General features: G+C 30.6%; 3 protein-coding genes and 1 non-coding gene across 5 annotated transcripts in view; 2 read left to right on the forward strand and 2 right to left on the reverse strand.

Annotated features, from left to right (window-relative positions):
• Window positions 1–4,314: 4,314 nt before the first annotated feature.
• On the forward strand, window positions 4,315–5,727 carry LOC108782837 (non-homologous end-joining factor 1). 2 transcript variants are annotated; one of them, XM_018551217.1, is made up of 5 exons: window positions 4,315–4,511; window positions 4,714–5,044; window positions 5,125–5,284; window positions 5,347–5,571; window positions 5,662–5,727. In XM_018551217.1, exons 1-5 carry the CDS (start codon window positions 4,335–4,337, stop codon window positions 5,705–5,707), a joined length of 939 nt encoding a protein of 312 aa, XP_018406719.1. In that variant the 5' UTR covers window positions 4,315–4,334; the 3' UTR covers window positions 5,708–5,727. The 2 variants fall into 2 exon arrangements, with proteins under 2 accessions (XP_018406719.1, XP_018406720.1); XM_018551218.1 differs by having other exon boundaries at window positions 4,892–5,044.
• A 283-nt stretch (window positions 5,728–6,010) lies between these two features.
• Window positions 6,011–6,082, reverse strand: TRNAP-AGG (transfer RNA proline (anticodon AGG)). The gene has a single exon. It is a non-coding gene; the product is annotated as a tRNA-Pro (tRNA).
• LOC108782833 (leucine-rich repeat-containing protein C10orf11) lies at window positions 6,062–8,113 on the forward strand. The gene is made up of 4 exons (XM_018551211.1): window positions 6,062–6,285; window positions 7,013–7,240; window positions 7,416–7,803; window positions 7,981–8,113. Exons 1-4 carry the CDS (start codon window positions 6,217–6,219, stop codon window positions 8,058–8,060), a joined length of 765 nt encoding a protein of 254 aa, XP_018406713.1. The 5' UTR covers window positions 6,062–6,216; the 3' UTR covers window positions 8,061–8,113.
• A 3,949-nt stretch (window positions 8,114–12,062) lies between these two features.
• LOC108782870 (uncharacterized) overlaps window positions 12,063–22,991 on the reverse strand; it is a 34,800-nt gene continuing 23,871 nt past the window's right edge. Inside the window, exons 11-17 of the mRNA XM_018551258.1 lie at window positions 15,241–15,383; window positions 14,769–14,956; window positions 14,382–14,484; window positions 14,133–14,294; window positions 13,170–13,402; window positions 12,675–12,886; window positions 12,063–12,428 (exon numbers count right to left, since the gene is read on the reverse strand). Of these exons, the coding sequence (XP_018406760.1) occupies window positions 12,274–12,428; window positions 12,675–12,886; window positions 13,170–13,402; window positions 14,133–14,294; window positions 14,382–14,484; window positions 14,769–14,956; window positions 15,241–15,383 (1,196 nt within the window). The 3' untranslated portion in view covers window positions 12,063–12,273. The remainder of the gene's footprint in view (window positions 12,429–12,674; window positions 12,887–13,169; window positions 13,403–14,132; window positions 14,295–14,381; window positions 14,485–14,768; window positions 14,957–15,240; window positions 15,384–22,991) is intronic.

Below are 22,991 nucleotides of genomic sequence, written 5' to 3' on the forward strand. Positions count from 1 at the left end.
CGAGCAAAATTAAAAATACAATATAGGAAAATAAAATTTTGTGTAGATCTATTAAAAGAGAACAATGAAGTTATTCATAGATCGCAACCAAGGATCAGTTTCCATCAATCTTTCGAGAAATAAATATAACTCATTTTGATGTAAAGAAGCAAATATTTAATCGTCTTAATCCGGTTTCCAAAATTGATTGGTAATATTGCGATTTTAGTACGCGCGCGATGTAATGGATGAATTCGTAAATACACAACAGGAATATAAATATGGTACTTGTTTATGCTTCTCGATGATGGGCCGTAAAAAGTTCCGAATCTCGGTAATTATACACAATCGACGAATCTTTTAACCAGAGTCACTTAATCAATAATAAATCCAGTAATAAGTAATTGAATTTTCTATATACTTACTTTTGCGTTAAGTTCTTGGATAATTATAATCATATATATATATATATAATATAAAAGAATTTATAAAATTATAATATATGGTAATACTGTGTATGTGTTTGTGCGTGCGTGCGTGTATTGTGTGTGTGTTATATATCTGTATCCGTGCATATCATATGTCCGTATCGTATATGCGCGGTTTCTCGCATACAACTTGCGATTCCGTTGACTAATTAGTAGAACTTGTCTGTCGAGGTGTGCGCAATTAGCGCCTCCCCGGAAGCAGGCGATGCGCCCATTAGTATTATGTCGTCGAGGAGAAAATACTCGACGATTTCCGGTACGAGGGATTCAAAGACTTTCCTTTTGCCACGAGATAAGAATCGAATTACTCGACATGCTTCAATAGTACCATCGGATTCGATTAAAGTCACTTATGTGGGCGATGAATTCACTGTACGCCAGGATGGTCTTTTGCGAAAACCGTGCAACATTGAAAGTGGAGTAGATTATTGCGGATTTTCCTATTACAGGTGTTGATTTGTTCTTTTTATTAATTGCAAACATAAAAGTATAACATGAACCGTGAAAATAATAATAGAATTTATTTTTATTGATATCAATTAATTAAAAATTGTAACTGAAATTGTTACTTTTTATTTTTGCAAATATTAGTTAAAATTGATTCATTTATTATTATATTATTTAATTTAGCCGTAATCCTTCTATTTATTGAAATTATTTATTATTATCGAACCTTATTATTCTTATAATATTATATTATTATTTTAATTTTATTTTTTATTGAGAAGTATATAATATTAAACAGGGGGGAGGGGAAGAGAGAGAGAATTATGATAGAGGAGAATTGAAGGAAGATTAATTTATTATAGAACAGACTGCTTTCAAGATACCGTTCTGGTGAAAGATGTAGGCGTATCCTGCAATCTTTTAAACAAACATGCGGTCGAATTTGATATATCAATTTCAGGGGTTGAAAATTATTTTATTAAACAGCTTAAACTCGAATACAATGAATTGTTGAATATTACGAGAAAACTGAATATGTACACCAAGGATATTTTGAATAACCTATCATCGAGGTGCAGAAGAAAAGAGCAACTCCTTGAAAAATTGGTATATAAAATTTAACATTTTGATTAAATTTGAGTCAATTCTTAAAACAAACTTTGATTTAAATAAATATATACATATATTAATTGGATTAGAACGTATATTTAATTAAAATGTGCACTCTGCTTAAGATATATTAAATATATATACTTGTACATACTCCCCCCTTTATTAATCTTAAGAATGTAACGACCTATTTAAGAATTAAAATTGAAACCGGTTGTTGCAACTTTCTCCAAGGAACTTTTATTACAGCATGTAGCTTCGAAATATGTAATGGCATCACAATGTATAGATGAAATAGGAAATTCCTGTTTAAAATTAAGATCTCGCAATAATGATACAAAGAGAAAATGCGGCTCATTAAATATTGATTTAAATAAAAGTTTTGTTAGAAAGGAAATTATTCGAAAAAAAATGCATGGTAATATCTATTATAATAATAATTATCTATTATAGTAATAAAATCATTTTGTACAGCTTTTATTTATTTTATAAATAAGAATAAGATTTATAATAATCAAATAGTTAATATTATTAATAAATAATTAATTATTATACTATTTATTTTAACGTATAATTTTTATTCTTATAAAACGTAAATCCTACATTTTTTCATAGGAAATAGTAATACAGAAAAGTGATGTGAGGAGTTTAATAAAGCTTTCGTGAAAGGATTTCTCGAACTTTCGTCGAAATGCAGTGGCGTGTTGCTTTGTAATTATCTGATAATGAAAAGAGAGAAAGTATCTAGTAATGCATTGAAGACTCGTTTACGTAAAACTGAAAATGTCTCGCTCTTTGGTAAATTGTGCGAAGATTGGGTATGGATAGGTCTTGCGAATGCTTTTATGCGAACAAATGCAATCCTCTGGTGTTCACCAATTGGTAGGAAATATCGAGACAGAAAAATTGCAGATTCAAAAGTGCGTTTACCGCTAACACTTGCGAGTCGCGATGCACAGTCAACTGCATTTGACACGCAATCGGAGAAAGCCGGATTCGAAGACGGATATGATAAATTATATGATTATGTTTTTTATATTAAATTATTATTTTTATTATATCTTTGTTATTTTTTTATATTTGTATTATTAGTCGTTGACACTTGTATAAGTTAGAATATTATATTTCCAACAAAATATAAAATGTAAATAATATATTTTTATGTGTGAAAGAATACTTTTAATGTTTTATTATTAAAATAAATATAATATTTATTACAGTTATTACTATAAGTGCTTAATTGATTAGTTTTCTTTGTTAAACGCAGCCAATAAGAACATGACATCGCATATGCTGTCGTGTTGTCGGTTATTTGAAAATAGGTGTTATGTCATAATAAAAATTAATTTTTCACAATCTTCTTCCTTTAATATTAACGCTTTCTTTTTTTTTTTTAGAAGCGATACAAATAATGCTTTCTCTCTGAAAAAATGATATTTCTGAATTCTTTTTTTTTTTGATAATCATTTTTACATGTTTTTATGTGGCAAGTACATATTCATTTTAATCTTTCGAACTTTAAATTTACCGCAATGCAAATGTTTAAATGGTCACATTTGGAATGTGCGCAAAACCGTACGAAATTTGAGAACAAGCACACCTGACTTCTTTCCACAGATGTCTATACTGTATCTCTGTGTCTGTGCCCTGTGGTTCTTTCCACCATTATAAGACTCCATGTATGTAGAGATCCTATAATAAGAGTTTGGCCAAAGCGGACCAATGATGGCGGATAGAAGGAGATAACAGATATGCTTTCTTTCTCATATTACGCTATCTGTCTCTTTCTATTCTCTGAACTCGTTTTCCGACAATGTACAAAGCTATCCGAAGAATGGACCAAGGTAGAATACCAATCAGAAGTTGGGCCCGCTTTGGCCAAATTCTTATTATAGGATCTCTACATGTATGCGGTGAGCAGCGGCAAACGCATGCGGTGACCAATCAGGGGCCAGGCGCATGTCGCATCCTGCAGGAGTCTGGTTCCTGATTGGTCACCGCATGCGTTTGCCACTGCTCACCGCATACATGGAGTCTGCTATAGTTTCATTTCGGAGTAAAAAAAAAGGAGAAGGATGAACCAAACTTGAGGATGAACCATGGGCTTAAAACACAATTTCGGAAAATCCCATGAGAACATTTTGCGAAAAATGTTGGAAGTATTGACTGTCACGTGGTCACAGGTCACAGTCACAGGTACACATGTATGTACTTATACACCGTTGCATAGCTTTTTCGCATTTTACGAAACACAAACTTGTTGGAAAATATCCTAGTTCACGGTTTTCTCCAACAGGTGCACTCAGATCAGTTCTTCTATACAGCGCTTTTTCGACACTATGGCCGGTATTCATAGACCAGTATTCATAGGGTGCGGTCGAGTTGCCACTACGAATGCTTTGAAGCGTTTCTTGATTGGTCAATTTGTAAAATTCTTTCTTTTGATTGGTCAATCAAACGTCCTGTTGTAGTTTGTTTCACTCTAACTTATTACACTAGTTCAGAACTAGTTCAGAATTCTTTGAAAAAGAACAGACCTTATTTTACGACTAATTTTAAATAATATCAATAAAAACGATTTTTATTTATTTTTGAAATTTTACATCGGTATAGATGTATAGATTTATGTATAAATGTATTCTAAAAACAATGTATTATAAAAGTGTGTTAATAAGTTAAACAAAACGTGATTATACATAGGTTATGTAATAACCTATATCGTGTAATATATAATCGAACTATTGCAAATTTTGTAACACTAAATTCGTTTGTCTTTTTTTTGTCATTATGATTGAGAATCACGATATTGATATGAATTCGGATTGTAATAATGGGCAAGGCAAAGTTTGGAAAAACTTTAAAATAAATAATAAAGATTATATGATCTGTTTTGTGAAGGAAAATGAGTCGTGGAAAGTCCTTTTAACAAATCTGATAGAAATTTGGTCAGAGACTCTGACAGACGAATCTGTGTTTCACAAATGTCAGGTATTATGAATTATCTTAATTTTATCTCATATATAGATTTCATAAATTAAAATTTTTTATTCATTATTACAAATGTGAATCATGGAAGAAAATTTAGATCGAAATTTATTTTACAAGTGATGATAATATTTTCAGTTTTCTCAATGAAAAAATCATATTATATTATACATACTCATATATAATAAAACATATTAATTTGTAGACCATGAATCCTCTTTTAAATCTTGAGGTTTTTGATTGGAAGGAAGTGGTATTGGATATGTTAAATAATATCCCTGAATACATGCATGAAAATCGTTTAGAAGTTACAACATATCACTTAGAATTGCAAAAAAAAAAAGGTTTCATAAAATTACGATTTTTACTGGATCTTTTGAAAGGAACGCCACAGCAATTTTGGAAAAGTGTAACTATGCCTCTCTGCTCGTCATCAATGGAACTGATTCGCCGGTACAAGATTCTACTAGATCTGGTTAAACAGAAAGATGAAGAAATAGCTGAATACAAAGCGGAAGGCGCAGAGTTAATTAGGAGTACGCTTTTTTGCAATGTACGATATGTTATTACATTTAAAAATTGAAAGATAAATATTATTTGTATATCCTGTATGTAGATTATATCGCTACAAAGCCATTCAGTGAGGAATTGTTTCGCACTGATGATACTGGATCAACTGATTTTGTAAATATTTTCCAATCCGTGCTCTGTTTTTATAACGAAATAACCTTGTTAAAGTCACACGCAAAACTAGAAGTATCTTCAAACGACGCAAGGTATAATAAGACATGTTATAAAGAATATATCAAATGTTTATTGCATTTCCTATTTATTTTAGTGGCACTAATGCTTCAAAGACTGATGGAAATGTTTTTCTTGATTCATCAAAAAACGATTTTGTACAGAAGCTAAGGCAAGATAAATTGAATAATATACAAGGACCTTCAAAAGTTGAGGAGTGTACAGCAAATTCTTCTAGCAAAGCTTCAATTTTGAAAATAAGTAGTACATCTCACACGATACCTAAGAAAAAAAATAAGAAAACTTTGAACGACTTCATAAAGTAATTATAAAGTTACTAAAGATTACTAATAATAAGAGTAACCTAATATTTTACTGCAATATAAAAGTAATTAACTTTGTTTTTTTTTAGATTTATGTTATTTGTGCTATTGTGTGATATGTGCTACATATGTTAGAAATATATTTAAAGAAAGAGAAAATTTGACATATATATAAGTTTTAAAGTCTATAAGAAATATATTAAGAATTACGAAAATGAAATAAAATAGAAAGACAAACATCAATTATACATATAAAATTTAATAAAAATCAATAGCAATTGCATATATTTTCAATAGTCAAAATGATTAATGTTCAATTATATTCTAATGATATAAAAATTTATTTTAATGTATTTTTTATTTATATAAATATATGTATATTTTTAATTGTTAGCTGTATTATAATTTTATATCTAAATAAATAAAAAAATAAAAAATGGGCTCGTCCGGGATTTGAACCCGGGACCTCTCGCACCCTAAGCGAGAATCATACCCCTAGACCAACGAGCCGTATACACATTTAATGTTATAAATACAGGATATCGAACTTTAATGTTACGGTAATTATACCGACACACGCACATACGCACAAGGTGTTATCTATGTTATTAACTGCGCGATAATTCTCTCGTGGTGCGTGGCATATGTTCAACATGGCGGGCCACGGTCAGCAAGACTTTAATAGGAGTGCATTGACGCTCGATAGTGGACGGGTAAACGTAATCGTTTCACAATTTTAATTACACACAATAACATTTAATCGATGCACACGTCACGATACACTTTGATTGATAACGCTACTGATCTACGGTTTTTGCCTGCACTCTTTTACACTTTTCATTATTACAAAGTGGAGATATACGCAGTCAAAAAATGTGGGAAAAAAACGTGAAGAAAATACAGAAAGTTTAATCAGAAAGAATAAATCCTATGTTTATTAAAATAATTTATAGCAATTATTTTTTTTATACTGCTGAGGTATACGAATCACTCTCGTGCTATAAAGAGATCAAAAGTCGTTCAATTTTCGTGTTTATAAATGTCTTGATTTTCAAAATTGATTTTCTCTAAACAAATTTTGATTGAGAATTTATTTTAATCACTGATGCATTTTAATCTTTAATATTAAATGTCTTTGTGTAAGTTAAGTATTATAAATTATAATTAAAATTCTCTTAATTCACATTTATTAAATTAAAAATAAGAATTTGTAATTTTTTGTAACTAAATTTTTAAGTGACTGAAATTTGATGAACTTGAAAATATTTTTAAAAGAAGCGATTTATTTTGTAAATAGATATGTATTTGATCATTTATTTGATAAAATACAGATTTTTGGAAGTAATTGTAATTTTTCAGTATTCTTTATTTTCTTCACGTGCGCGTGCACATTATATTATATTTCTTTTACTTTTGTCTTATTTATAATCGACAATTTAGGCATGGTATACGGGGCAAAAAGCAGAAAAGATTCCTAATGGTTTGATGGGAGTCGTTGGTCACGATTGTCACGGCTTAGATCTCTCTTATAACGAATTAACAACTATTTTTGGCATAAAGGATTTTGAGCAGCTTCAGGAATTGATCTTGGACAATAACAAACTTAACAATCTCAAAACGCTACCTCATATGCCGACTTTGACCACTCTGAGTCTTAATAATAACAAGGTGCTTGAAAAGAGTAATATAATTCTTACGAAGATTGTGTTTTAAAAGAGATTTATGAAAATAAATACAAAAAATTACTAAAAATATTTAGTTTTTTAAATATTTTATTAATTTCTCTTTAATATATATACACAATTTTTTTATATAGAAGCCAAACAATAAATTTCATTTTTAGATATCCAATATCGAGAAAGCTCTTGATAAAATACGAGAATGTTGTCCCAATGTGGAATACGTGAGTCTTCTGGGCAATCCCGGTTGCCCTGATCAATTGACCAATCCTACATCTACCGATGATGATGATTACGAGCGTTATAGGCTATACGCCATCCATATTTTACCTCCGAGTCTTCGCTTTCTGGACTCCCGAAGAGTCACTCAACAGGAGAGATCAAACGCTAATACTCGTGGTAGATATTCCAAGACGATCAAGCTCGTCCCGGAGTTGATTCGTAAGTTCATACCCGGTTCGACGCAAGCTAACAATGAATTCGATGACATATACTTCAACATCCATTACACCCCCTTGCCAAGTTCGTTGCGCAATCCTCACGATCACAAAGGTACGTCTAGTTAAATCAAATTATGAAATAATTGTATAAAACTGGAAGAGAGAGTTATTCTAAACACTTTTGACATTTTATATTTTTTACTTTAAAAGGTACTTTTTAAAATTGTTATTTATATGTATAAACAAATATAGTAAATAAATATAATACTAGTGATAAATTTTTTTATAGGTGCATATGGTAAATGTAAGTATCGATATTCTGGCAAGAATTCAGAAGGCAACAGGTTCATCTCGAACAAGGATCTTTAATCGAGAATTACATATCTATATATTTCTAAGCGTGGTTTTAAAATATTTTTCTAGTCAAATATAATTGATTTTAATGAAAATTTTAATCAATTATCAACACAAAAATTTTTTTTAGATCTTGACAATAATAAAGCCTATTGCCCGTCGCGTCTATTCCATAATTAATATTGTATTGTTATCAATATTAATGATAAAAACATACATAAATATTTACATATAACCATAGAAACATACATACCAAGATTTAAAAAAAATATAAAAAAATTATATTATAATTATATTTACATATATACAATGTTATTAAAAAAGTTGTTTTTATATCACATCATTAAATTTTAATATAGATTATAATTATTTAATTTAGAATAAATACATTTAAATAAATAATGCATATTCCATAAAAAATATATTTAAAAGCTTACGATATTTGACTTAAAAAAACATTATGATATATTTAAAAAATGCTTTTAACACTAAACATACCACGACTTGGTCAAATAACCGGTTGTAACTTTTGATTAGAAAATTCGCATAATATGTTATCGCTTTTTCACATTTGACTTCATGATTTTTTCTATTAAATATATACAATTAATTTTACATCATTTATTTATATTTTTATTTGTTAAATCTGATAAACACGGTGTAGCCTAGCATTATTTATCACGATAGGTCATTTAACCGGTTACAGTACAAATAGGTATGTATTAAATCTCGGTACGTTTAGTGTTAAGAATAAAAATATAAAATTATATAAAATAAAATTGTTAGATTGTACGTATGATTGTATATTTTTTTATGTTACGATAATTCGTATTTTTAAAAAATATCTTTAGATAAATTTTATCGTTACTCTACATTATTAGTATATATGAATTTAAATTTCTTTTCCTTGCAAGACTAATATGATTTCTCGTAATAAGTATCTGATTTACGTTTATAACTTCTCATATTATAACTTCTTATATTAGGTATTTATATTTTTACAATGAATAAAAGATACAAAATATACGAGTAAACGTATAAAACTTTTATTATCATGTACACCGACGAGCGACATATAAATAAATGTCTGATTTTCTAAGTTTTTAACATTACATTTCATAACATTAAATGCTAACTGAACTAATTAATATATGTAAAATAAGTAACTTGGGGGCTTTATCGGGGTAGAAAACGCAACGGGTTATCGTAATAAAATCCTTGATTCTCTATTGGTCCGTAAATGCGCACGACATAATTATCGTAACGACACTAAATTTAGTATTTCAGGAATATCGAAATCTTATATAACTACACATATTTCAAAATTTGTATTAATTTAAGACACATATATTGACTCTACGAAAAGGATAGTTGAATTAAAAAAGAATTTACACATTAATTTGATTTTATTAAATTTATGATTACGATAAATATACTCTTCCTACGGAAATTCGGCGTTTCACAGTTTTCTAAATTTGATCTTTGTTAAATATATATTTACATTTTTATTTTATTTAAATTTCTCTCAGAATATAAATAGATCAATTTTCTTTTAAAAAATTACATTCGAATTTTTTTTACTTAAACATAACTTTTTTAATTACAAAGAAAATTCGAGAATTATTAAATAAATTTCTTATTTTAAAGATCAATTGCACTTAAAAAAATGTTTCCTAATTTAAATTTTTTAATTCATCTATCTCTTTAGCTCCAAGAGCTTACGCATCACACAAATTTCTACGTAACGTTAAAGGCAGTTTCACAGTTCCCTTTCGTTAACCCTGTTTTTAGGAAGAGAGACAGAGAGTCTTAGAGATAATTACAACGACCTTTTTACGATGTTATACTCATAAATCGAAGATATAATAAATCAGTTAAGTACGAGTTCGTTAGTTCGAACCTTCGATTTATCTTTGAACCTTCGAAAGTCGTTGACACTTATAACACGATCTAGCGGTGCATCTAGCGCTAAATACGTGACTGATTGTGTCAAATATTATATTGATATTAGATCAAAACAGTCGCATTTAACGCTAAATGAACGACATAAAAACAAATCGCCGCTGAACGCGCACCGCAAATACGAGCCTTTACAATCGTCCTGGAATTCCCGGAGGAAAAGCTTCTTTAATTTTGGAAATATAATTATGAATGGCGGGTTTCCTTCGGGAATTTCAGTGGCGATGGATTCGATGCTTGCATATATATGTATACATATAAATATAACATCTACAAGAATGCGTTTTCGTTTAAGTTGCTCGCGAGGAAGCAGTTATATTTAAATCCCTTAAATACACCGTTCCATCATTCGCTCGTTCGTTCGTTCGTTCACTCGAGAGACTCGCTCGTTCCTATTGTTACACATTGGAAGCATTTTTCTCTCCAAGAAAGGAAAGTATCCACAACATTGTTCAGGCGTTCCAAAAGCTGAATTTTTTATCATGTTTCGTCCGATTAGTTTATTTAGTAAATAAAGAGAAGCGAATGAATGAAGGATACTTTTATAAAAGACCTGAGTTTTCTATCGTATACGAATTATTATCACCATTACAACTTCTCATTTTTCGGTGAAGATCCATTATGGATTATGCGATGTCTTACATGATATTATAATCAAATTTTAAAATGCATATTCTCAGAATGTAAAAATATAACTGTGACCTCTCATCATTCATTTGCTTCTTACAACTTCTTACGTTTGTAATAATAAATGTAATACTATTACAATCTTTGCAGTAATTATGGACTAAGAGCACGCTTTTGTAAAGTTTAAAAATTAAACTATCATTCGTGCCGCCACATTAATTTTCGGACTTTTTTTTGATGAGGTAGAATTTCGCGAAATTACGAAATACTTTGTAAGTCAACGTTTGGAACTCGACGAGAATTTATTCGTCGTTTCTTCGTTAATCGCAAACAGCGCACATATAATATATATATATTTACGCGCGTACATGTGGATACTAGTAATCATTTTGCCAGTTGTTTTGGACGGACGCCCTTTTGCTTTCATCTCGTTTCGGACATTTTAAAAACCTAACTATATTCTTTTAAGAATCTTCGATGCTTTATAGTAGTGAACAAATTTTAAAGACTTACACAATTTACACATTCAACAAAGGTCTTTTTCGAATCACAATTAAAAGCGAAAAGAAAAAATTACGATACACAAAGACCGCAGCTTTCTAAAAGACAAATAATAAAGTATACTTCGCTCTGCTCTATTATACAATTACTAAAGTTATAATAATAAACAAAACAATATTTTTTTAAAGAGAGAAATGCAATAATATTGAAATAAACTGTAATTAATTTTATCTTGAAAAATATTTAAAAAATTTGTTACAATATGAATTCGCCTATTTTAATATTTGGCACGTCAATTGTATTAATGTTATGTTGTTACGAATCGTAACTTTGCGTAAAAAAAAAATGTTGAAAAGTAAAAATTAAAAATCTAAAAAACAATACATTTATAATATATTTTCTAATAAGCAGAAATACTTTATTTATATTTTAAAACATAAGTGTAAGAAAATATAAAATATTATTCTCGAAGTCGAGAATAATATTTTATATTTTCTTAATGAGAGTATACACTTTTTATTCTTGCAAATATTATAGCATATCGTATCTCTCTTTCCTTCTAAATTATTAAATTTTATTATTTTATCAGGTAAACAAAAAAATGATGAAAATAACTAATTGTTATATTTTTGGAATAGTCAAAGCGAAGCAACCAATAAAATAAGAATATATATATATAGATAAGAATCTGTTAAAAAAAAAATCATAAAATTTAGCATCTTGTTCGTTATAAATTATATTGAAAGTTATATCAGAGAGTTTTATGTGTTTAGAACACGATTTATATAAAATTAATAATGGACAACGTAAAAATAAGAATGTCGACAGAGAACTCAAAATAATTTAATACATACTGTTATACAGGATATGAAACTAACAGTGATGTTTATTTTATCAGTCCAAACTAATCTTGTAAATGATTGACGGGAATTTTGCAGAGAATTTTTGCTTATGTCCATTCAGGAAGATCAAACGAGTTTTCGAAGGCACTGATTCTTCGTTCGCAAATATTTAAAAATTACGTCCGTCATAAGCGCGACACTTTTAGAGCTATGTACAATCAACTTGAACTAAATTGGCCAAACGTTCCTCTCTCGCAAACTGAAGTGAGTAAGTGCGCGACATTATCACGTTGCTGCTTTTAAGTACCGTTATTCTTCCCGTGATTGTGCAAGTTCGGTCTTAATGTCACTGCGCCCTCGACCCAGAAATTTGGTCTTTCGAGCATGTTCTGCCAGAGAGACAACTCGCGGCCGGTCGCATCCATCCAGTCCACCGGCTTCCCGTAATGCTTGCCTGGAATGGAGATTTCCGCTTGTACTATTGCCGAAAAAAAATATCTTCGTCCAACTTTTAGAACATAGTAAACTAAATAAAAATGACGACATTTTATTATTTAAATTTTTTCCGAATAGATTTTACTAAGTTATTATTTTTCCTATCTGCGTGACAAAATATATTTTAATATAATTTGATTTTTAAGAAAATAAATAATTTCAATATATGTACACAATTTCAAGTAATGGTAATTTATATAAATACCAGTGCCAAGATTAAATCGAACACCGCCAAGAAATTCGTTGCTAGCAATTCGATCATGGTCCCAGACTGTCAATTCTAATCCGCGTTCCGCCAGTTCTTGTAAACTAACATCCTTGTAGATGAACGTATGACCCCAAACTGGTGAGCCGCCAGACCTGCGAACGACGCCGGTCTTCTGCTTACCAGATCGTCCTTTATCGGGAAGCAAATAACTACAAAAAAATTACAATTTGAAACAATACAGCGATGTAAAATTTTTCTAAATTTCAAAAACGTCTTTATGACTTGAATAGATGTGATAAAACAATTTTTATTAACCGTAATCCTAAGTATACTGTACGTATAGAATATAAAAAATTAAAACATGTATTTTCTAATCTAAAAACAAAAATGTCCATCTTTATATAAATTGTACTTATTTATTGTATCACGTAACAGAAATATTGATTCATACAATCAAAAGTAAGAAAATTAATATTCAAATTGAGAATATACCTTTTACAGAAGGGATCACAGGTACCCGAGTTTTTGCCGCGTGTCTGCAAATTTCTGGCCTCCTTGACAAGCACGTGGAGCGCGCCGCGACTCCAGTTCTTTTTCGTTTTAGAACTGCCACGTTCCGCGCTGCTTTCCCGATCGCGTTCTTGCTGCGCCGGATCCGGTGGAACAAACTTCAGGCCAACGATCACCTCACCTTTGTATGCGACTGGATCATCAAACGGCTCCGTCTGTAAGCAAATACATACGGAACTTGTTGCATTCTTTTTTTTTAATTATGTAAATAAGAAAGATTTAGGTATATATAAATCAAAATTTAGAATTTTGTTGTTTTTATAATAGTTTTTTTATTGTCGTGAGAGTGGGGGAAGGGGGCAGTAAGAAGAGAGAGGAAAAAGAGAACTTTACACACTTATCAAAACCTTCACGTAGGCATCAAGAAGTGCGAATTTTAAAAAAAGAACTTTAAATTCAATTTGATTTGCCAATTATAGTTTAAGTATAATTTTAATGTCATGTATTTCACATTAAAAAATTGTACTATTAGAGACAGTCTGATATTCTGCTGTTGGTCCTTGATTTTAGAAATTAAAAAAATAAAAACTTTATATTGATATATTCGATTATATTTACGACATGTACTTATTTGTATAAGAATACACTTGCATTCACATGCGCTTATATCGGACCACATCAAAAGCATTTATAAACAGCTTTGAAGTCGCAACCTGCGTTTCGAGATAGTAAGAATAAATAGCAATGTTTTCTGCTGACTGTTCAAGTGACGCAATCTGTTAAATGCACAATGATGTAATCTATCCGATGAACAATGAGCAGAGACTTAGTTTACTCGGAAACAATCAGTGATTCTAGTTTTAAAGTTTCAAGATACGCTTCTCAATTTTTAGAAAGTCAATGCTGTTGTCTGCATTATTTTAATGTAATGAGCAGCAAACTTACCCTCTCTTGAAGAGGATACCAATGTGGCGTCGGATCGTCGAATATCTTGTTCTCCAGTGGCATTCGCACCTCGCCGAGGAAATCGTTGCGGCCGAACATGTCCGAATGCCAGACCGTTAGCCATAGCGTTCTCGTCTCCAGACCACTCAGACTCATATGGAACTAAAATCGCGCGATGACGAAACATCGAATCTCTAATTGTCATGCAAACGAGCAATTAACGTTTATGTCAACTCACGTTGGACTTACCTTCAGCGTTTCGTTAAACTCTGGATTTAATGTGTGTTTCTTCACCTTCGTTTTTCTTTTACCGCTTTTCGACTTATCTGGCAGCAAATATACCTTGACGTATCTGGCAGACGGGAAAAATTAAAAAATTAAAAATATTAAAAAATTATTATATAAAATTATATTATAAAAAGCTAAACAGATTTAATTTTCAAAATATTGTCTTTTATAAGCAACGCTAAAAAATGTAAATGCAAAATAAAATATGAATTGAGAATAAGATTAAACTCTATATTTTTATAAAAAGAGAAATAATGTCATTGTAAAATAACATATGTTCTATTTAAATATAATTAAAAAAAATTTTAAACATGCATATGTTATGATAGCTCTAAATCGGGTACTTACGGATCCGATCGTTTGCGCTTTACATCTACTGGCGCGAGGTTTTTGCATTTTGTCACGTGCACCTCGAACGTCAGATTCTTGTAGTCGTACTGCAAGGCGAATTCTACCTCACCTGTGACTACTACAGATCGACAACAACGTCCCTCGCCCGCACCACTGTAAACCGACGCCATCGAGTCCGAACGTGCCTGGAATCGCGAGAATTAGAGTCGTGAGGACTTTAGAACGGCGATCTTAGCGTCGTAAAGTTCGCGTCGTTCTCCCGGTGAGAGTACCTGTCTGCCGTTCTGTTAATCCGAGCAAGATGCAATGCTGCAATCTGCTTCGCGTTAAATTGCGATAATAGATATGTTTTCTCTTGAAAGTTGGGAATAAGAAGGGCAATGGGTTCAAGCGAAACGTGGCTGCAATCTGACGTTCATCCTCCATGCACAATAGACGAAAAGGAAATGTTTAACGCGTTACAACTTACCCCGAGACTCGACAGAGACGACCGAGTGGCGAGATGACCCGGATCGATATCGTCCATGTCTAAGACTGTATGACTAGAGCCCGCTCGTGATCCTGCTCCGATAATCGGCGTACTGCATGCTTCCGATAAACTGCTTCCATCGTCTACGATAAGTAAACAGAAGGAAATTTGATTACTCAAACTGACTCAGTGTCCAATTGTTTAAAGATAACACGAATAGAAGATAAAGTTATATTTTAAGAAATTTTCATGCTAGCTTCAAAACACTCATTTCAATAAGAAGTATACTTTTGCGCGGAGGGCTTGCTAAATTACTAAATATTAAAATATAATTTTGTCGTTGGTTCATTCAACAATTAATTTTATTGTTATCTTAATCAAATTTCTCAATAATATAAGATATATATGCATATAGGATATGATTTATAGATAATAATATAATAATAATTGTATTTAATTATTCGTCTATTTTAATTTTAAAAAATTTTACTTTAAAATGACAAGCTTAAATCTTATAATCTTTACAATCGTTTAAACTTTAAAATAATTTTTTACTTTTGTGCACGGAAGTCTCTTTATATTTTTCACATGAATTATTCACATATATTTTATTACATTTATGTTTAATTAAATTTAATTATAAATAATATCGATTAAATTAAATTTTTCTATTACTTTTGTCATCTTCTCAGATCTAATATTAATATTTACTTGTTAACTAACTTATTATCAATTTAGAAATGTTGATTGCGGACATTTTCTGCTGTCCGTATCGTGTCGAGCATTTGGCGAAGATACTCGCGGGAAGCTCTAGCTCTGAGTCGTTCTGCGACGCTTTCTCTTCATCAATAACTGATGGTGATATCTTCTCCTTCTTCGAAAGGACTGGCAGACTCCCAATTACACATTTCATTCCGTTGCTCCGAGTTTCACTACTAAACAAAAATTTGTTCTTCGAATCCGAGGTATCAATTGAAAAATCATCCTTACGACTTGTCAATGAAATTTCCTTGTTGACACTGGATATTAGAATCTTATCATCTTCCAATATCTCATAATCATCACGTTTCGTCACAGAAATTTTCTCTAACGTGAGTCGACTATCATTTTTCAATTTTACAGAATCGATTGGTGAAACCTGTAATTCGATAGACTCTGTCTTTTCTTTCCTATCTATTTCATTTGCCTCATTCAATTTTAATCGCTTAGCTGTTTTGTATCCCACGTAACAAGGACCACAGCAGCACTCCAGCAACCAATTTGTATCTAGACGTTGCACCAGTTTACTAATAGCCCAGGATTTTCGAGTAGAAGATTCGTTGAAAGTTGAATAACGAGCATTCTTTGCCATTTTTTTACGTTAACTCAGTTTTTGGACTCGATAGATTTTTCTCAGCGATTCTTAATTATTTTTATTTCATTTTCTTGATCCATACCTCGGAGCGAGTTTACGAAGATCAGAATAGATTTTACTAAATTATACGAAGATAGAGGTTTCGTCTCACTTTAACTTTCTATTTTTGAGACTAATAAAAGAATATGTTAATTTTAAAGATTTAAAATTAAAAATAATATTAAATATTTGCTGATTATATAATAAATAATAGAAATGTCGAAAGAGATGTAACGCGGAACAAAACACTCGTTACACTGACGGATTTGTTCGTATAAAGAACTATTTTATTCTTTAGCTAAACGGAACAGGGACAATGATAATATTTTTCCTTCCTGCCTTCCTGAACGAATAGCATGTTAACATTGTTTACGTTCAAGGTCCAGTATCTGGCGAGTTTTGATAACGAGTGATACGATAATTGTAGGCGAGAAAGTCATAAAATCATACAGAGAATTCCTACACGAAAAAAAGACGCTGTTTAAGTGACGATACAATTTTTCTCATTTTTTTTCTTAAACATATAAATCTTTAATATATATTTCAATTTTTAATGTGTTCTGAATCAGTTTAAAATCTTTCTTCTTAATTTTTCTTCTTAAATTTCGTTGTTTATTGATTTCACGATCCTCCATTTGTGTTTCTTGTAACTTCGCATGATATTTACCGAGAAACTGTACCAAACGTATAACATCGTAACATATAGAAAAGATTCGTAAACTGCCTTCTGACCAAATTTTGTTTAACAGGTAAGCATATATCTAGACTAAGTCGGAGGTGTGTTACAAGCAGCTTACGAGAACAAACTAACGATCAGAACTAGAGGGATCTTCATTACAATAAAAGAGGTGAAGTTTTCGTAAAAATGTTCGTTAAAAATGTGACTATAACCAATAATTGAAAACTTGCGTAATGGAAAAAAAAGAACTCGAGTACATGAGTTCGATAACTCGTATAAATTCGTGAATTTTGCAGATGGGTCATAAAATATTTATAAAATAGAATATTCGGAAAGGATCTTAAGGGTAGACAAAAAGGGACAGAAAACAAGAAGTGAAATCGAGTAAGTTCGAGTAAGGTAAATAGCAGGATTCAGGTTTATCAAGAACGTCTAGATTATAGAAAAACTTTGTTAGAAAGTATCGCGACAAAAATGACGTGGCACATAATAGCGTGTAGACTACATTATGTTTGCGAAATAATATGCGCAAATTTTAGTACATACATAAATTTGTTAAAATATATAAAAAGCAAACATTCGTAAATGTGCCGTATAAGCACCGCGTTACAAAAACAGAGACATTTGCTCTTTACTTGTTAAGATAATCAACGTTATACTGAATAACGACAAAGTGATTGTAACGAACAATTAAATGTTGGGTAACATTGCTTAGCGATAATCCACGTGATAATCATCGTTTTGCAATGCAGCCTAATCATGTCCGATACTATTCCTATAACGATAGAGTTAGATGCGCGCAAATCAGTTTACAGCTTTTGTAAATAGACGAATGTGTGCCAAGGTGAACGCATCAAGGTATCATCCGAGAGAAAACTTTCATGAGCATATACCGAGTTCTATCAATTTCAACGTTATTAAAGAAAGTTTGTCATAATCCCTGCACGCAGATGCATTTAAGAAAAGTCATTCTTCACAGTTAATTATACTGTATTACCGTATTATTATCATACATGTTATTATTGTAATTAAAAATGAATTTCCTAAATTTCAAATCTTTTTGTAACAATGCTCATTATGCTTAAGATTCCTATAATCATTTATTTTGATGGTATAACAAAAAATATAATTTTTAGATTTGTATCTAGCTAAATTTTTATAATAAATATATATACACGGAAAGAATAATTTTGTTGAAGTATCTATTATAAAAATTTAGCTAGATACAAATCTAAAAATTATATTTTTTTTGTATATATATATATATACACATATATATTCCTAAATTTTAATATAAACTTTTCTTATCTATTTTAATTAATTTTCTAGAGTTAGCATGTTTTACATTTCGTAGTATGTCATTTAGTTTGTCGCAGATCCTGTCGCTAAAATTAAGATTGATTCTCGTAGACACTCCCGCGTGTTCATGTCCCACGCGATACGAGATGGGGAAGGTTAATTAAATCACCCGGTCCTTCCGAGCGCAAGTAATCACGCGTCTACGTCTCGTCAGCAGTAATTTCGCCACCATCGGATTGTTTCTCTGCGAATTTGATCTCACTTCCTCCAGTTCCCACCGCACGGAAAACGCAATTCGCCCGTTATTCACATGACTGTATGCGTGCACGCACGTGAACGGCGTATCCGGGGCATAGTACATACTCATACTATACATCGAGAACGTGGGCGAAAGTTCTGTCATGCTTTGCCTGACACGGGAGAACTCAGTTTCAACGGCTGATTAGCCAAATTTATCCTTTAACCGCGATAAATAATACAAATAAGATTACAAAAGAAATTCTGCAACTGGCGAATAAATATATATTTAATTTTTTTCAGCTCTTTATACGCGCGCGTATTTCTATCATTTTCGTGATTCATAATTAAATTTCTATAGTTATATTTAGTTAGATGTTACTCTTTTGCAAATGTTTTTATTCAATTCTCCCGGCACATACCATACTTTCATTACACGTTTAATATAAAACAATCATTGCTTCTTATCTGTTTTATTTGCGTTATTATTTTTCCTTTTTTTTTTTTACACATTTGATATATCCGTTTATCTTTCCTTTTTAAAAACGTTATTGTACGTATCTACAAATAATTAAATTATTCATTATCGAAGTTATTCATCAGGATCATGGAAGAGATTATACGCATGTGTTATATGTTTCACCGCAATAATCCGCATTAGCAATTAGCGATTTACTCTATCAAAACATACAGAAAATATTGCTGTGATAAATTAATATCAAAAAAGTTGTTTCAGCTAATTTCTAAATAATAAAGGTGACTCCAGAGGTAAAAATTTGTTAATTGAAAACATTTTTAAACTTAATTATATTTAAGTAAACTCTTTTTAAACAGTTTTTCGATATCTCATTTCGATATTTATTAATTATTTTTAATGAATGATACTCATATTTATTAAAAATAATTAATATAAAATGTAGTAAGATTGTTTAAAAAATTAATCTTTATAAATATTTAAGTAGAACTGTTTGTCAAAGGTTTTTTTTCTTTAAAATCGTATGCTCACACGATTTTGTTAATATCGGTCGAAACGAATTGTGATCATAGAAACTAAAGGATGTTATGCGATGGGTATAAGAGACGTAACGTCCTGCTTCATGATTGTTCATGAAGCGAAGAACCGTTTTAGCAATCGTACAAAAAACTTGACACGCATTCCAAAACTCACAGCAACGATAGTTCAATGACATTCTTGACTCTTTTAACATCTTAATCGTTTGCATAATTCGTTCATTCTCTCAATAATGCTAGCTCTTGGGAGGTTTTTCTTTTATATTTTATGCATTTTGGTGACGTGCATAAACAAAGCACTTAAGAAATATAAAAAGATTACGAAATGTTTTATTAACCATGTTTTATTATTGTATAATGTAGTCTAAGATACCTTATATACGTTTGCTGTTAGTTGAACAACTTTGCTGTGCAATGGAAATAAAATGACTCAAATATCCTACATTGCTTGCGGCATAAAACGGTGATTAAGAGTTACATTAGTTCTTATTCGCACGAAAAATTCATCTGGTTTAAGTAACGTAATAACGATCGTTGGTTGTTGAATATAGAGCACTGCAGCAGTGTTTGCGATGTTGGACGTAAACCTGTCGCCGACCGATCTCTAACGAGCAAAAAAAAAAGATGAACGAGTCTAACTGGTGAACGAGTATGGAGTTTTGCGATTCGGTCACAAACGAGCAACGTATATATAATGTAGAATATCTGTAAATCGCGTATGGTAGTATATTATGATGCTGTATTGGAGTGATTTTACAATTCGAAAAATGATATCTACATTTTCTTTAGAAAATTAAAATAAAATATTTTAATTAAATCATTAAATTTTAAATAATTGAAAAACTCAAAAAAGTAAAACATATTTCAAAAAATTAATTTAATTTCTTTAAAATGCATTTAATTTATATCTATCTTGTCTTACCATTTATGAGAAAATGTTAAGACAAAATAATGTTAAGAAAATTTTTATGTCAATCGATTTAATCGTATAGTGTGTATTTTTTATCGAGTTCGAGCTCGACTTTGCTCCAGTAAGCGTTGAATCGATTAACGGATGTATGTAATAAGATATGTAATACCGTATATTAAAGAGAACCATCGAAGTAAAGAGCACAAGTAGAACAAGATTTTATTTTGATATTTAATTATAGGAGGATTTTTATTCTACAACATTTTATTTTACAACAGATATACATATATACAATATATGTATATATATATATAATATTTAGTTTATAATTTAATCATATTATTATTAACATTAAATTTTATTTTAAATAGAGACTTTTATTCGTGAAGAGAATGTCATACGTGAAGGATAATCGATCGATAACGAAATTTTATGCATAGAATTTTAAGATTTTTCCTCAAATCACGAGTTAAAGGGTAGTTTTATATCGATCCGCGAGAGACGCAGCTGTAAAATCGAGAGTGACAAGAACCTAAAGTTAATTTATTGCAATGAATATAGATAATTGTTGAGTTTGAAGCAATAACAATTAATACGAAGAGAGAGATAGGAAAAATTATTTTGTAAATAATGTTATTTATTTTCCAGCTTTAAAAATAAGACTATATAATAATATATTAACTTTTATACATACACTTATACAAACTTTTACATATAATGCATATTATATTAAATAAAAAAAATAATTAATGTTTTAATAATGAATATAAAATTTTTATTTATTCTCTGACATTAGAATGGTATAAAAAATATAATATAATTATATATTGTATGTTTAAATGTACGTAATCAGATATGGAAAGGTCTATATAAAACCTAGATATATTTAAAAAATAGATTGATTTCTTTCTCTCCCCCTTTTCTTTTTTTTCATAAGAATAAATTTTTTTAGCGAGAAGTATACCAAAACAAAGAACGTTTTAACGGTATCTGAAGTTGCAACTGGTTCTCCCTAACCACTATTCTTTTTAGCTGCGATAACTTGTTATGTAGGTAGGAAAAACATAGGCTAGATTATTATCGAGAGACATTCACATTCAGAAGTAGACTGGGTTAATGCTCGACAAACGTTACGATATATTTCACCGATCGATAAGCCGGCCAGACACATAATGGCGCAGGAAAATATTCGAACCGTTAATTTGTTCACGTACAGAGAGAGATATCCACAAAAATATAATATGTTTTACACGCAAATTCTATAAAGAAAATGGAAACTGAAGAACAATAAATTAAATTCGTTACAAGTGATTGAATTTGCGATGTTGTATATCCGAATGTCGCTTTTACGACGTCACATTATAAGAGTCACAGGGCGAAAGATTTAACAATACGCACATGCGGAGTGCGTGCGGGTGCGAGGAGTGGCTTTTGCGTGGCATTATCGATTGTCGCGCGGGAGCTGTGGGGAACTCGGTAGGGATGTCGGAGAAAAGAAGGGAAACCTCGTAATAAAGCAGTTGCACCTGTTACACACGAGCGAGCAACTGAACGAGCGCGCCGCATTATCAGTGCGCGCGGCGGTGTTCTACTTGTCGTGCATAAAAAAAAACACGCATTCGCCGCAGACATGAACGGTGCACGCATTTTTCCGTGTTTTGCAAAAAGAAAATAACAGAAGCGATTGCTTCCGTATACTTCACTAAAGTGGGAGGATGTAAGTTCAGAAAATTATTCGCCTTCAGAAGAGGTTTGGATCATTGATTTCCAGAAAAATGAATATGGGCACGTTTTTCAATTAATAAAAACAAGGGAATAGGTAAAAAGACTCATTCTAGTTAAAATTACTCAAATTAATTATTAAATCAAATTAGTCTGCAAATTAATATTCGTTCGTAGAACTTAATTTAAAAAATGTTTATATTAGAAAATAAAATTATTTTTGTATAAAATCACAGCTATTTTATTGTAAGATAAACTTTCCGTATTATTTATTTAACAATCGAATAATTAAATAATTCTTTTGATTTAATCTGTTTTATATTATAATAATATAATCGTAATAATTAAAACAAGCTTTTCAATTGCATAAGTATTAAAAAATGAGTAATTTTGAACTTACTATCTTTTGTCTTTCAATCGTATATTTAATGTTTCAACTCTTTCGTGTAAAAATTTTTCCTTGAGCCCTCTATTGATCTTATAATTTACCTTAATTTGTA

Source organism: Cyphomyrmex costatus, unplaced genomic scaffold (assembly GCF_001594065.2).
Source record: "Cyphomyrmex costatus isolate MS0001 unplaced genomic scaffold, Ccosl1.0 scaffold135, whole genome shotgun sequence".
NCBI lineage: Eukaryota > Metazoa > Arthropoda > Insecta > Hymenoptera > Formicidae > Cyphomyrmex > Cyphomyrmex costatus.

Excerpts from the sequence above, each read along its gene's own strand:
- LOC108782833 (XM_018551211.1), top strand. The coding sequence starts at position 6,217 with ATGTTCAACATGGCGGGCCACGGTCAGCAAGACTTTAATAGGAGTGCA. Across the intron at positions 6,286-7,012 it reads TGACGCTCGATAGTGGACGG|GCATGGTATACGGGGCAAAA; the intron begins GTAAACGTAATC and ends TCGACAATTTAG. Across the intron at positions 7,241-7,415 it reads TGAGTCTTAATAATAACAAG|ATATCCAATATCGAGAAAGC; the intron begins GTGCTTGAAAAG and ends TTTCATTTTTAG.
- LOC108782837 (XM_018551217.1), top strand. The coding sequence starts at position 4,335 with ATGAATTCGGATTGTAATAATGGGCAAGGCAAAGTTTGGAAAAACTTT. Across the intron at positions 5,045-5,124 it reads AGGCGCAGAGTTAATTAGGA|ATTATATCGCTACAAAGCCA; the intron begins GTACGCTTTTTT and ends TCCTGTATGTAG. Across the intron at positions 5,572-5,661 it reads ACTTTGAACGACTTCATAAA|ATTTATGTTATTTGTGCTAT; the intron begins GTAATTATAAAG and ends GTTTTTTTTTAG.